Below are 15,381 nucleotides of genomic sequence, written 5' to 3' on the forward strand. Positions count from 1 at the left end.
TGGGCCTTAGAAAGCATCACTACGAACAAAGCTAGTGGAGGTGATGGCATTCCAGTTGAGCTATTTCAAATCTTGAAAGATGATGCTGTGAAAGTGCTACACTCAATCTGCTAGCAAATTTGGAAAACTCAGCAGTGGCCACAGGACTGGAAAAGGTCAGTTTTCATTCCAATCCCAAAGAAAAGCAATGCCAAAGAATGCTCAAACTACCACACAGTTGCACTCATCTCACACGCTAGTAAAGTAATGCTCAAAATTCTCCAAAAGTTTGATAAGTGTATCACAAATGTAATTTAATAATGAAGTAAGAGCAAGGGAGAAGTGATCATAAAACAGAAAAGAAGCCAGGCATACGGAGAAAATGGAAACATAGGCAGGTGAGGGGAATGAAGTGTGAATAAGGACAGTTGATCAGATTGGGCCGTGTAGCCTGTAGTTGTGTAATGTCTGTTTCAGCCATAGTGCACAGTACAGTCTGCTGTTAGAGCTGCTACTTAAGTTGGAAAACTAGTGTTTGTTGAGAACAGGAAAGTTTAAAAAAAAAAAACAAAAACCAAGTTTTGTGGGGAGAAAATTAGGAGTAATAAGACCAATTTTTAAAAAACAGAAGTCAAAATTAGTAGGAGTTCAAGTTGCTATGCTTAATGACTTAAACTTTGGCCATTAGGTAATTTGTATTATATTTTTAGCATTTTTCATCCCCTTTGGGGAGAGATTGCTCATTTGGGTGATGACCTGTTTATTGTTTAGAGAATTGCAAATTTGTTGATTAGATTCAGCTTCTAAATAATTTGATTTTGTTTACAAATAAAAAAGCTAGAAACTACCGATCTTTAAGGAAATATGCATATCCACCTTTTCCAGGTTGAAACAGGCCCTAGCTTGCACAGCAGCAGCCATTAGTATTTCATTAAAACAATAAAAACATTGTTTTCTATGATATTCTGAAGTGTGTGAGCTAAAATACTGTGCTACTGTATTTGATTGCTTTGTATTTCTCTGCAAACTCATCTCAATCAGGCGAGAAACAATAGGTGATTTTTTCCATCTTACTTTGGTTGGTGGTTTGTGCTGTCCATCCACATTTGTCCATAATGGATGTTCAGGGTCTTCGGGGGATGTTCAGGGTCTTCGGGATTCACTTACCTCAGGACTCCTGAGCTGGGGAGCCCTGGCCCATTATTGAGGGGTGCAGGCCAGTCAGTTCTGAGAGAGCCTCACACACCATACTCTTGCTATACCACGACTTGTTCAGGGTTGTACTGCTCTGCCAGGGCTTTTACTCAGAAAGTTCGAGTTGAGATGCGTTTGTTCAGTTATCAGTGTGCTCCTACCATGTGCCAGGTGCCAAGCTAGCCTGTGGGAACATAGAGGTAGATTTGTTACGGACCAGCCCACACGACTGAAGCGACTTAGCAGCAGCAGCAGCCCGTAGGGAACTCAATATGGAAGACAAACATTGACATAATATGAAATGTGTTCACAGTACCACCAATCCTAGGTTGAAGCTGGGAATCTGGTATTTAGGGGTTTAGAGTGGGGAATGACTAATACCACCTGGTATTAGATTAAGATTTGAGAGATTTGGCAAAATCTTCACAGAGGAGATGACTTTTAAGCAGCATTTTTAAAGTTAAGTGAGCGTTAACCAAGATGCAAAAGCATTCCAAGCATATCAGTATGGGCCTAGAGTCACGAAAGGACAGGGTGTGTTTGTGGAACAATGAGAAATTTGGAATTACTGCTGTGTGGTGGGAAGAAGAGAAGAGCAAGATGGAGCAAGACCAGAGGGCCCTAGATGAAGAGTTAGGATGTTGTTCTGCCAACAAAGTTCTTAGAGAAATGACATGATGAGATTGGTGGGGTTTTGTTTTGTGTGTTTTTAAGTAGACAAGCACTATTGGTATCGGAGAAAGATAGGAATAGGAACAATTCTATGCCTATTCTTAACAGTTAAGGACTGGTAAAATTGTTTATAGAGAGGGGAATTGCAAGGATCTCAACCAAAGCAGAGGATAAGATGGTTGGATGGCCATCACCAACTCAATGGACATGAGTTTGAGTAAACTCTGGGAGTTGGTGATGGACAGGGAGGCCCTGCGTGCTGCAGTCCATGGGGTCACAAAGAGTTGGACACGACTGAGCGACTGAACTGAACAACCAAAGCAGTGACAGTGAGGACAGAGGAAGGAAAGAATCTGAGGGGAAGGTGAGACAAGGATAACATTGGTTTGCTAATCACCATATGGTTGAGAAGAAAGAAGTTGAAGAGAGGGCTCAGACTCCTTTGTGGCTTTCCTATTACAGGGTAGGTGGGTGGGTGGAGGTCCTTCATGGAGGTAGGGACTGCAAGGGGCATGCAGCTTTGGAGGTGGTGATGAATTCATTTTGGAGATGTTATGTTGCTTTTACAACATCCAGGTAGTTTAGTCTGCAGGTTAGTCTGGAGATAGGAGAATGACACGTTGAACAGCATGGTGCCCAGTCACATATAAACCTGAAGGTGGAGCATAATTTGAATAAAGGGACAAGATCAGAATCTGGGTCAGGGAGTACAAGGTGGTACAAAGGAAATGGAGAAAACAATCATGAAGATAAAAGGAAGACCAGAAGAGAGTAGTGACAGTAGTGACCTGTGAACAAGAGAGAAGGGAGGTTCTAGAGCTTGTGATGCATAGAGTCACATGGTTCAGAGTTGAAAGAGAAGATGAACTGATTGAGTAAATGCATGTGTTGGGAGAGTGTGTGATTTTCTCAGTTTTATCTCAAACTCACATCTATTGAGTCGGTGATGCCATCCAACCATCTTTATCCTTTGTAGTCCCCTTCTCCTCTTGCCTTCAGTCTTTCCTAGATCAGAATCAGGGTCTTTTCTAAGGAGTCAGCTCTTCTTGGCTTCCTCTTTTTATAGTTTTGTCTCTTTCCCCACTACCCCCACCCCACCCCCGCCTGCCCTATGCAAATTAGGGCTACCCAGGAAGGGGGTGTGTTTGTTTCACCTGAGGTTCTCACTCAGGTCCGCAGATTTTTCCTTTATTCCTTTTTCTCGGGCTTTTCCCTTTCTTTGTCTGTCTTTTAGCTATTGCCATTTTGAACTCCTTTTTCCTATTTTAACTCCCTGACACATGGAGCATTGATGTGGCTGTTGCAAGACCAAGTGTCATTGTCAGTGAAAGCCAGTGAGGTGAAATGTATGCCAAGTAATTGTTCACTTTACTGTGAGTAAGACTGAGGGGAAGACTAGTTTGGATGGTTGTTGGGGTAATAAGAGTGAGTTGCATCCACTTGTGTCTATGAGTTATCCTTAAGCAGTGGAGAGGGACACTTCTTTCTCTGAGATTGTGGGGAGGGGAGAATGGTGTTTTTTCATTAAGTATATTGGGAGATAGGGAGTCAATTGGTCCAATTCCATCATCTTTTTAACCAAGGGGTTGAGAAGGAATTATGAGGTTAGAAGTGTTAAAATTTGATGCAGTCATCCTGGAGAAAGTAGACAGTGGTTTTCAGATACCTATGGTGAAGGAAAGAGTATAATTGCTAAGTTGGAAAATTTCAAATTTGGTCTCTTCTGCATCCCTCCATAGGTGTAACAGATATGACTTGAAAGTAGAGCTGACTGGCACTGGTAGAATAAAAGATTAAAAATTAGTATTGTTTTTGTATGGCTCTGAAGTGTAACCTGTTATCAGTCTTGGCAGGCTGTAGCTGAGTCCCATAACCCATCTGAGATTGAAATTTGGTAGAAACTTTAAAGATACTATTAGTTCCATGTACTCCTGAGCCAGAATTTCAAATTGAACAGAGAAGTTTTGCAGTAGCAAAAATACAACATCAAATCTGTTATTGGCAAGTTTTGCTGTGAGATTTCAGGGTAGTTTTATGACTGATCTCTCTGGCCTTAATATTAAAAAATTTATCACTTTATCATTGATATTTATTTACACTTATTGTTTAAACTTTTGCAAATTTAATTGCATTCCAACTTATTACTTGTACATTCTTTAAGTGAGCTTTTACCTTTAAAAGCAACGCAGACACTTGTTTGAGCAGCTTGGAATGGCCTCCAGGGACGGAGTCTTCTGTTTTGATACTCGACTTTCCTAGCTTCAGTGCCTTAGTCTGTTTTTTCTTCATTTATTCAACATGTTTATCAAGTGTCTACTGTGTTCACTGTTCTAAGAATGGGGGATACAGTGGTGAACAAGACAAAGCTTATATCTGAGTGAAATAGACTATGCATGCATGCTCAGTCGTGTCTGACTCTTTGGGACCCCATGGATTGTAACCTTCCAGGCTCCTCTGTCCATGGGATTTTCCAGGCGAGAATACTGGGATGGGTTGCCATTTCCTTCTCCAGAGGATCTTTCTGACCCAGGGTTCAAACCCACGTCTCTGGCATTCCAGGTGGATTCTTTACCACTGAGCCACCAGGGAAGCCTGAAGTAGACTATAAATGAGTAAATATAATCTGTCAAGTTGTGAAATGCTATGAACCAAAAGGACAGCAGAGTAAGGAGATGCAATATTAGAGTACTGATTTTGGAGATGGTGTGGTCAGGGAAGATCTCACTTGAGCAAACTTGATTGAGGAGAAAGAGAGTGAGTCACCTGAAAAACAGGGCAAGAGACCAGTAAGGACCAATAAGGTGGGATCCTGGCAAGAGCAGGGAGAAGGCCAGTGTGACTGGAAAAGGGTGAGTTCAGGGAGGGGACCTTGCTAAAGGGGTTTATGTGTTCACATAATCCAGATTAGATGTAGTAATTAATGTGATGTACCCAAATCATCAGGTTTGGCAGTTGTTATATTTATACTACTATATTATTTTCACTATAGGATGGAACAAAATTCATCTGTATTGGGGCTCTATATTCTGAGCTTTTGGCTGTCAGCAGTAAAGGAGAACTTTATCAGTGGAAGTGGAGTGAATCTGAGCCTTACAGAAATGCACAGGTATTTCATTATATTAAATCTTTCATTAAGTAGCTCTCCAAATCAATATGCAAAATGACAATCACTTTTCTTATGCTTTCAAAGAATCCTTCCTTACATCACCCACGAGCAACATTTTTGGGGCTAACCAATGAAAAGATAGTTCTCCTGTCTGCAAATAGCATAAGAGCAACTGTAGCTACAGAAAATAACAAGGTAAGACATCCTGTGATAAGCATTTCTTAAATTCTTGATTTTCTTCCTTTCCCTGCCCCCTTTCCATCTTTTCATTTCTATCTTTCTGTCTAACTTAAACCTACAAATACCAAGTGTCTTAGGCCTTAGTACTGTAATCCAGTGTATAATCTTTTCTGTTTTATCTCTATTTTATAATAGTTTTTATAATAGTTTTTATTTTATAACAGTTTCAGAGAGATCTTTCTACTTAAGGGAAGAAAAAATATTCAAGCTAAGTGCTGACAAAAGAGATACTGAAGAGCTATAATAGATAGAGGAAGTATAGCTATTATACTATCCTCAGATTATCAGTTTGACTTTAGAGTCACTAAATTCTTTTAAAAATTGTTGGAGCAGATGTTTATTTTCAATTAATGCCTTAGAACCATCTATTTCAGTACTATGTTGATTGATTTGTGTGAAGGAAGTAATTTAGTTTCTAGTCTCATTAAGAACCTTTTCCTAATTACTTGTTTTTCTTTCCTGTAGAATTCTGGTCCACAGTGTAGATATTCCTTGCCCTTGTTTTGACCACAGTCCCTTGGAAAAGATTACGTGTTTTTACTTAAGCTTGTGATATTTTATTCTTCAGGTTGCTACCTGGGTTGATGAAACTTTAAGTTCTGTGGCTTCTAAATTAGAGCACACTGCCCAGACTTACTCAGAACTTCAGGGTGAACGGATTGTTTCTTTACATTGCTGTGCCCTTTACACCTGTGCACAGCTGGAGAACAATTTATACTGGTGGTGAGTATCACAGAGGGGTATTTCTTACCATTGGAGGCTTTTATGTACATTATGGTGGTGGTTGTTCAGTCATGTCTGACTCCTTGCAGCTCTATGGACTGAAGTGCCCCAGGCTTCCCTGTCCTTCATTATCTCCCAGAGTTTGTTCAAACTCTTGTCCATTGAGTTGGTGATGTTTATGTACATAGATAGGTGCTTTAAGTAGTCAAAGCAATAGAGAAGGTCAGTTGAAAGATAATGCTTTAGACTCACAGATATAGAAAACAACTTGTGGTTATCAAAGGGGTAAGGGGGCAGGGGAGAGATAAAGTAGGAGTCTGGGATTAGCAGATTCAAACTACTATAAATAGGTAAACAACAAGCTCTTACTGAATAGCACAGGGAACTATATTCAGTATCCTATAATAAACCATAATGGTGAAGCAAAAATAGAATATGAAAAAAATATATACATACTGTATACATATTATGCATACACTCTTTTTCCTGTTCTGTGTGTATGTGTAGCTGAACCACTTTGCTGTGCACCAGAAACTGATGCAACGTTGTAAATCAACTATTAAAAAAAAAGATGCTTATACAGAGGGAAATTTTCACCTTGGAGCAAAGTAACATTAAAAATAAACCTTAAGATTAAAAAAAGGTTACAAAAATAATATATACTTAGTGACTATAATTTTGAAATTTTTAAAAAGTATAAGTAGAAATAAAAATCACTTATAATCCTACAACCTGAATATAACTACTGTTAACATTTTGGGTATGTTTTATTAATCTTTTTTTGTATGTATAAATGTGTATTTTGCTTTTGCTTAATTAAAAACAGTACTTTTTATACTTTTTTCATTTAACAGTAACATAAAATAGAAATTTATTAAAGTATTTCATTGCCTGAATATTCTGTGCCTCACTTTATTCCTTTAGTTTTCAAAAGGGACTTTAAATATGTTTTCTGTTGTGTTTTAAGAAATCAGCAACTTTGCATTGGTAAAAATAACATAGGGAGATCTACTAATTAAAACAGAATTAAATTAGTTAAACTAAACAAGAAAATGTCAAATGATGAATTTCCTGTAAATTTTAATCCTTAATGATTAAATAAGGGTTAATAATAAAAGTTGGTCCAATTATGTACTGTCAGACCTGTGATCAAGTTATTATTAATAAATTGCACACGTTAATATTATACTGAGGCAAAAATGTTAGAGAAGAAATAGTGGCTCAGACGGTAAAGCGTCTGCCTACAACGCGGAGACCTGGGTTTGATCCCTGGGTTGGGAAGATTCCCTGGAGAATGAAATGGCAACCCACTCCAGTACTCTTGCCTGGAAAGTCCCATGGACAGAGGAGCGTGGTAGGCTACAGTCCATGGGGTCGCAAAGAGTCGGACACGACTGAGTGACTTCACTTTCAATAACAGTAATAGTTAAATACAATGTGTGAAATTTTAGATTTGTTTAATGGCTTCTTTGCTGCTTATTTGTCCAATTTTTGCTTTTCACTTTCAGGGGTGTAGTGCCTTTTAGTCAAAGGAAAAAAATGTTAGAGAAAGCTAGAGCAAAAAACAAAAAGCCCAAATCTAGTGCTGGTATTTCTTCAATGCCGAACATCACTGTTGGTACCCAGGTAAGTGATTAGAATTAAGTCTATCTTAAGGGACATTGTTGCTCTTCAAAATCAATTTCTTTCCCTGTAGTTAATTCCCCCATAGACAGTTTTATAAATGAATGTCATTTGAAGGACTAAGTTCCAGTGGTATGTATGTGCCACATCACTTTTTATTCAATAACTGAGTCACGTATAGATTCTGCCCTGATGTCAGTTGGTTTTCCTGTGTGGCCGGGATCCTAGATTTGCCTGATTTTAGGAATCATTCTGTACTTAACTGTATAGCCAGGAACTGCTTACCTGAAACATTCCTTCAGTTGGTTGGTGGTAGGACCCAGGCTTCATTGTGTTTAACAAACACCAGATGATTCTTAACAACCAAGCAGTTTGAAAGATTTTGCTCTCTGGTCATACTGTCAGCATGAGACAGGAGGCTTCATCAAATCCCTGTGCTTCTACTAGTTTCTGTGTTTTGATTCTGAGATGGTTTTGAAGCAGGAATCAGAGTTCCTGTTCGCGAAGCCAAAGAATGAAATCCATGAACACACAAATGCTCACAGTAGCAAGAGAATAAGATTTATTAGAGAAGAGGAAAGTACAAAGCTCTCAGCATAGACACTGAGAGGGAGGGGGTAAAGAGTCCCCCCAAAACACGGGGATTACAGCAGCTTTATATCTTTACCAGTATTAATCTGTACATTTTTGATTGGTTCCTGTCCTTAAAATCCGTTATTTTTAATCAATCAATTTAAAGGTCCTGATGCTTAACATCTTTATGGTTTCTCTTGATCCTAGGATTAAATCACCACCCTTCTTCATGCCCACTGGACGTTTTATAATGGACCAAATGTATGGGTTTAAGATTAATGATCACCAGTTGTTTTTCCCTCAGCATATGAAACAGAAGTTAATCACTGCTGTTCCCTGGATCTGCGTGTTGATAATTTATCAGTCCAAGGACATAAATTGCTAAATCTCTTCAGTTGTGTCTGACTCTTTGTGACCCCTATGGTAGCCCACCAGACTCCTCTGTACATGGGATTCTCCAGGCAAGAATACTGGAATGGGTTGCTGTTCCCTCTTCCAGGAAATCTTCCCGACCCAGGGATCCATCGCGCCTCCCTTATGTCTCCTGCATTGCAGACAGGTTCTTTGCCACTAACACTACCTGGGAACCCAGACCAAGGATACATTCCAGGAATTGGGGACAAAGGGTATAGCTTTAGGCTAATGGAGGGAGATGTATATTGAAAACAAGGTCTCAGAGTCCTACACTGCCTAACAATTTCTACCTCAGCTTTAGGCTCATATATATCTGATGGAAGGTGATTTTTCTAGTATCCCAGTGGTTCTCAAAGTGTGATCCAAGGACTCCTGCTGCCTTCTCAGCCCTTTCAGGGGATCTGTAGAGTCCTTCTTTTTCCAGTTACCTATCTTTGTTAAGGCTGAGTTGTCTTTATATACTTTAGCTAAAGTAACATATCCTGGCAAATTGAATGCAAAAAGCATACCTGGGACTCCAACTGTCTTACATTAAATTAGACATTGAGATCTACAAAAATGTAAACAATGCCACTTTTCTTGGCTAGTTTTTTTAAAAATGTTTTTTTTTTTTTTTTATAAATTATGCATATTAACATGGGGTTTATTAATTTTAAGTATATACTTAAAGTTTATCAGTTTTAATTACTAACATGTTAAATACCAACTCTAACCCATATAAACAAAGCATTTTGGGGTCCTTGGAAATATTTAATGGGGTAAGATAGTCTTGATACCGAAAAAGTTTAAGAACTACTGTTATACTTCTGATTCATTAGATTTTTATAGGAATTTATCTTCAGGATAAAAGTTGATGTTTATATTATTATAGCAAGTGCTGCAATGATTGTTTAAGGACTTTAAGTCTCTTTTGTTGCATGACATGGCACTAATTCCCTCATCTAACATTTTTTTTTTCAATTCAGCTTTTTCACTAAAGATGGTATCATTTACATTACCTATTTCTTACAAAGTAATTACTAGTTTAGCTGTTTTGTCTAAAACTCAGTTTAATAATGTATTTGTTATTTTTGTTTGGGCTTCCTATTTGTGGTTGTCTTGTTCCTGCTCCTTTGTAACCTTCCAGCTAGGAAGTTTTTAGTGATGACCCATTATTTTATTTTTTGTTTAGTCTTAATTATTTATGTCAGTTGCTTCAGACAGATCTCTCACTTCTAGTAGCAACCCTTTACTTATTCAGTTCACATACTGATCTCTTACGTTTCCAAAATTCCCTATTTATTCAACTCCCGTATTAGCCAGATATCGTAGCAGATGCCTTATTAGCATGAAGGATGGCATTACTATAGACAGGGAGGAAAGAAAAAATCCTTCAAATGTGCACCGAAGGAAAGCTTTAAGCAAAATAGCTTGGTGCTAAATTGCTGGAAAAGAGCATATTCCAGTACTTTAGTGCAGAACTAAGGTTCTGTTTTAAAGTGTAGGAAGCAGGAGGATTAAGGCAGCCATGGCCACAGAATGGGGAAAGCATTCATATGTTTGCATCAGAAAGAATTGTTGATCGACTTCTCTGGTGGCTCAGATGGTAAAGCATCAGCCTGCAATGTGGGAGATCTGGGTTCAATCCCTGGGTTGGGAAGATCCCCTGGAGAAGGAAATGGCAGTCTACTCCAGTACTCTTGCCTGGAAAATCCCACGGGCAGAGGAGCCTGATAGGCTACTGTGCAAAGGGTCGCAAAGAATCGGACATGACTGAGCGGCTTCACTTCTGAGTTTGCAGCAGCATCTGCATTCACAGATTCTAACTGTTGAGAGTAGTATATTTAGCAAATATTCCTTGCATGTCTGTTGTGTACTGGATACATACCTCCTTGTCTTTAAGGTGCATTTATTTTTATTCTAAGATATTAATAACTTATTCTCTAATATAGTTTGCCATATTTCTTTTATAATTATAGCCTTCTTATTGATCCTCTTTCAGGATTTAAGCTTTCACTGGCATTTTTTGAAAATTTATGGATGAAACCTCTCTTTTAAGTCAAGCTAAGCATACCCTTTCAAGAAGTTGTCTCTTAACTACTCGTTCTGTGCCACAGAACTGTATTTAGCGACAGAACTTTTACTCTTTGTCAGTATTTCCAGTTCTGTACTCCTGTGTGTTACCTTCTTCTGTATGACTTATATTTAATTATAACTCCCACCCCCAAAATCTTTATGTATGCCACTGTCAAGTATAAGGTAATCATTAGTTATTGAATGACTGAACAGAATGTCAGTAAGTTTTGGGCTACTTTAGAAATCAAAAGAGATTTCCAGAAATAATGTTCATATCACAGTAGTAGCTTTTGTTGGTGCATTTGGCAGGGCCACGTTACAAGTTAATTGGTTTTAGAGTATGACCTGGGGGTGCTCCCTGGCAATAAGAATTTATAGGTTTTTCACTCTTGAATACAGTTAACTTCTAACACTAATGTCTACATATTCTGTTTTTTTAATGTAAGAGAAAACTTACATTAGTTAAAATTCTAGCTTATAGAAAACAGTCTTCTGAGGGAAACAAATACCTGTAGAGATGAAGTTTATGGAGCCTATGTATAGCATCATGAATTAAGGGAGAAAATAATTGCAAATTATAAGAAACAAAAAAAAATAATTGTTTTGTTTACATTTTACTTATAATAACCTTTGTAGTTTCTTCTGTGCTGTTTCTTTTCTATGTCCTTGTAGCAGAATGGTCAGGGTATTTGCTGCGTGAAATATCAGTTCAGTTCAGTCACTCAGTCGTGTCTGATTCTTTGTGACCCCATGGGCTGCAGCACACCAGGCTTCCCTGTCCATGACCACTCCCAGAGCTTGCTCAAACTCATGTCCATCGAGTCGGTGACCAGCCATTTCATCCTTTCCTCCTGCCTTCACTCTTTCTCAGTATCAGGGTATTTTAATTTGTTTTTAGCAAGTGTGCTAAAATTATTCCTGCTCTTTGATTTTGGGAACACATAACTCTTCTAGTTTGTTTAAAAATTATGTCATTCTGATGGTGATTTTTCTTTTGTTTGCTAGGTATGCTTAAGAAATAATCCTCTCTATCATGCTGGAGCAGTTGCATTTTCAATTAGTGCTGGGATTCCTAAAGTTGGTGTCTTAATGGAGTCGGTTTGGAATATGAATGATAGCTGTAGATTTCAACTTAGATCTCCTGAGAGCTTGAAAAGCATGGACAAAGCTAGCAAAACTACTGAAGCTAAGTAAGTACTATGTCTTAACTAATCTTGATTTTTCTAGTTTGCTCTGTATATGAAGGAGGATAATCAAGGGAGACTTAGGAGAGCTATATGGTGACTTATAAAAGTGTTAACATGTGGGGTCTTGTTAAGATCCCCATGAGTTTTGACAGGAACTGGTAAAATTTACTATTTGCAGTTTCGTTAATATTTGTATATTAGTTATTCTTAATGTTTAGTGGCCAGAAGGGCCAATACAGAGTTCTCTCTTAATGTCTGTGTTTGATCATAGAGTGTATCCTTCGAAGGTGGTATATAGCAGTGACAATGTGTTCAGCCTTACTGTCTTAGGCAGACTTTTGCCTACTCTCTTCTTGTATAATCATGTTAATCACCTAACATCTTGCCTGCATCTTGATCACTGGAAGGGTTTTATAGGTTAATGTACTGGGGAGGGAAATTCTATAAAGGATTTTTGTGAATTTTGGGGTGGGGGATAATGTGAACAGAAATAGCACTGAATTATATAAAACCTACATTCTGGAGCTAGCTTACTATTTGGGAGCCATGTACAGATCTTAACACCTGTACTTTTAGAAGCATCTACTCATCTTTAAAAATACTGTGTATTATAATTTGGCTGTTTGGTACTTGAGCTTTAATAAAGTTTCAAAATAGCTTTTTTCTTAATTTTATAAAAATACATGAACATTATAGAAATATGGAAAAGTAACATATCACATTGTAGAAATAACATTTTAAATATTTTGATGTACTCTTTTTCTAAATGTATACAAGCAGTTGAAAAGAAATGATTGGGACTGTACTACACAAAAACCCTGTACTACAGGGTTTTTATATTTCTGTAACTTTTTAGTTCAAATGAATACAATGATTATACAAGGATTACTGCTAAGTTTAAAAATATTCTTTTGTAGTTCATGCCCAATTAAGATATTTTGCTTTGCTTTGTGCTTTAGACTGTCTTGTTTTTAAAAATAGATTTATAGATTTTCCCTCTGCTTATATTGATTTTTTTTTTAAGTCTTAAAAATAGCATTTATGAAACTTTGTAAAGGGTATTTGAAATCTTTTTGATATGCATAAAATGAAATTAAAATAGGTTGTTGTATTTATATTTTGTGATTTATTAAGATTTTCAAAATCTTCCTTGAAATTTGCCATCTATATTAATATACTTAGTAAAAGAGCTAAGGTGAAATTAAATGTTGAGACGATAATCATTTTCATGTCAATAGCCTCTTCTAGTCATGGAAATGTGTTGACTTTAAGCGTGCTGGTGATGAGTCAGTGCTGGCTGGCTTCCACCGTCACAAGATGTGCAGAGCAGCCATGAGTATCCACGTATGCTTGTACGGCACATGTTACTAAGATGCTTGTGAACATAACACTGTTTTTCCCTGGACTATTTTTTTTAAACTCAGGTGAAATTCCTGACAGGAAAAATAGCAGATGAGAGAATTAAGATGATGGCCCTGATTATAATACATACTAGAATGATCTGTATATGACAAATTTCTGAGTAATACATGACTTTTCTGTGTAAAAATTGACTTCTGCCATTTAATGAATAAAAATGTTTTTTTTTTTTTATCATCTGTAGTTGCTGTAGTTATCTTCTCAAGTATAGCATTAATGAAATAACTGAAGGAAGAGGGATAGTTTATTAATACTATAGTTTTCCATTTCAGTTACAGCAGGTGGTTATTCTTGAACTGTCTGGTGTTTAACAAACTTTTATAAACCACTGCAAGTAGAGTTTTTCTTTTGAAATCTAGGAAATTAATGATCTGGAGGACTTTTTATTTATTTGCCTTTACCATCTTTTCAGTTAAACTGCTGTATGCAAGTCAGGGTTCAGTAAAGTGTGAAACTTGTTTGCTCAAGAGGCTTATGATACAGCTATGTAGACCAATTGAGTGTAGCTTCTGTTGTTATTCCTAGATAGGGCTTATCTGAATCATTGTTCCAAGTTGTTGATAGCTTCACACAGTGTATTTCTTTCCTGCTTTAAAACATTATTTAAAATTTGAGATGTGCACTGTGTATCTTTTTTAGTACCTTGCATTCTAAAGAATAATACAGTTTGTACAAGTTTTTACTATTTCATTCCCTTTTGAGAATAAACTTGAGTCTTATTATATAAGCCATTTGTAAGTTCCTAATGTTTTATTTTCCTAATTATAAAGAGAATGTTGTTTCTAACTGCAGGCCTGAAAGTAAGCAGGAACCAGTGAAAACAGAAATGGGTCCCCCACCATCTCCAGCATCTACATGCAGTGATGCATCTTCCATTGCCAGCAGTGCATCAATGCCATATAGTAAGTTTTATGTGTAGTATACATTGGTCAAAATAGGTGCCAGGCACACAGCTGTGTAGCTGTGTTCAGTTTGTGTTTCTGATTGGAGACAGCTCAGACTATTTTTAGTATAAATCTTTTAGTTTAAATTGTGCTCCTGCTAGTTTGATTTTTTAAAATATGCATATTTATTTATTTACTGAACTACAAGGCTTATGGGGCTTGCAGGATCTTAGTTCACTGACCAGGAATCAAACCTGTGCCCTCTGCAGTGGAAACTCAGAGTCCTAACCAATGGATCACTAGGGAAGTCCAGTGGTCTTATTTAAATGTAAAAACAATAGTTATAGTGTCGAATATTCATATTTTTGAGAGTTATAATTTTCCACAGTATATAAAATGCACTGCAGTAATAGAAGGAAGTAACAGCCACTCTCTAGAATATCTGCCTATCTTTGTTGAAACTGTTATTGTAAATTGGTTATGGCCTGGTCACAACTTTTTTTGCTCAGAATTTGTAGAATTTGCAAACTGAGGTTTGCTACTGCACCTTGGATATAAAGAATTTTTTTTTTTTTTTTTTTTAAAGCTTTCCAAAATGTATTTTTTAGTTGTGGTTGCTTCATACTTGAAATTGAAAGTTAATAGTCATTTTAATAGTCTTGTGTTAATTTTAAGGAAGCCCAACATATCTTCCTTTTTTAAACCTTGGTCCCATAGCCCTACTTTTGAGGGTCCAAAACAAGTGTTAAGCTTTTAAATTTTTTGCAGTTGTTTTCTATGTGTTCGGAGAAGTCAGTGGCACCCCACTCCAGTACTCTTGCCTGGAGAATCCCAGGGATGGAGGAGCCTGGTGGGCTGCTGTCCATGGGGTCTCACAGAGTTGGACATGACTTAAGCGACTTAGCAGCAGCAGCAACTATGTGTTAATATCGTTAAGCATTAATGAAATTTTTTTTTTTAACCATGAGTTCACCTAAGTGAAAGTCACGAAGCCTGAATTCAGAAGGCAGTAGTTTGTGAAATATGTTCAGATATCTCAAATATGTATCCCTTTACAAATGATCTTTTTTCATATATTTAGATAAAATCTATAAAGTCTCTTTCACATTTTCTTTTTGGTACTTACCATTTTGTTGTTGTCTAAGAACGACGACGGTCCACCCCCGCCCCCAAAGAGGAGGAAAAGGTGAACGAAGAGCAGTGGTCTCTTCGGGAAGTCGTTTTTGTGGAAGATGTTAAGAATGTTCCTGTGGGCAAGGTTTGTTCCAAATATCTAAGAATTAATCACTAAGTGAACTCTAGTGGTATCGAT

At 37.3% G+C, this 15,381-nt stretch overlaps 1 protein-coding gene across 1 annotated transcript in view; it reads left to right on the plus strand.

The window, feature by feature from the left end:
- Positions 1–15,381, plus strand: part of UBR5 (ubiquitin protein ligase E3 component n-recognin 5) — a 99,893-nt gene that overhangs the window by 27,835 nt on the left and 56,677 nt on the right. The window contains exons 11-17 of the mRNA XM_010863554.1: positions 4,835–4,951; positions 5,036–5,146; positions 5,760–5,914; positions 7,423–7,540; positions 11,585–11,769; positions 13,978–14,087; positions 15,215–15,327. Coding sequence (XP_010861856.1) covers positions 4,835–4,951; positions 5,036–5,146; positions 5,760–5,914; positions 7,423–7,540; positions 11,585–11,769; positions 13,978–14,087; positions 15,215–15,327 — 909 coding nt within the window. The remainder of the gene's footprint in view (positions 1–4,834; positions 4,952–5,035; positions 5,147–5,759; positions 5,915–7,422; positions 7,541–11,584; positions 11,770–13,977; positions 14,088–15,214; positions 15,328–15,381) is intronic.

Source organism: Bison bison, unplaced genomic scaffold (genome assembly GCF_000754665.1).
Source record: "Bison bison bison isolate TAMUID 2011002044 unplaced genomic scaffold, Bison_UMD1.0 scf7180017864491, whole genome shotgun sequence".
NCBI lineage: Eukaryota > Metazoa > Chordata > Mammalia > Artiodactyla > Bovidae > Bison > Bison bison.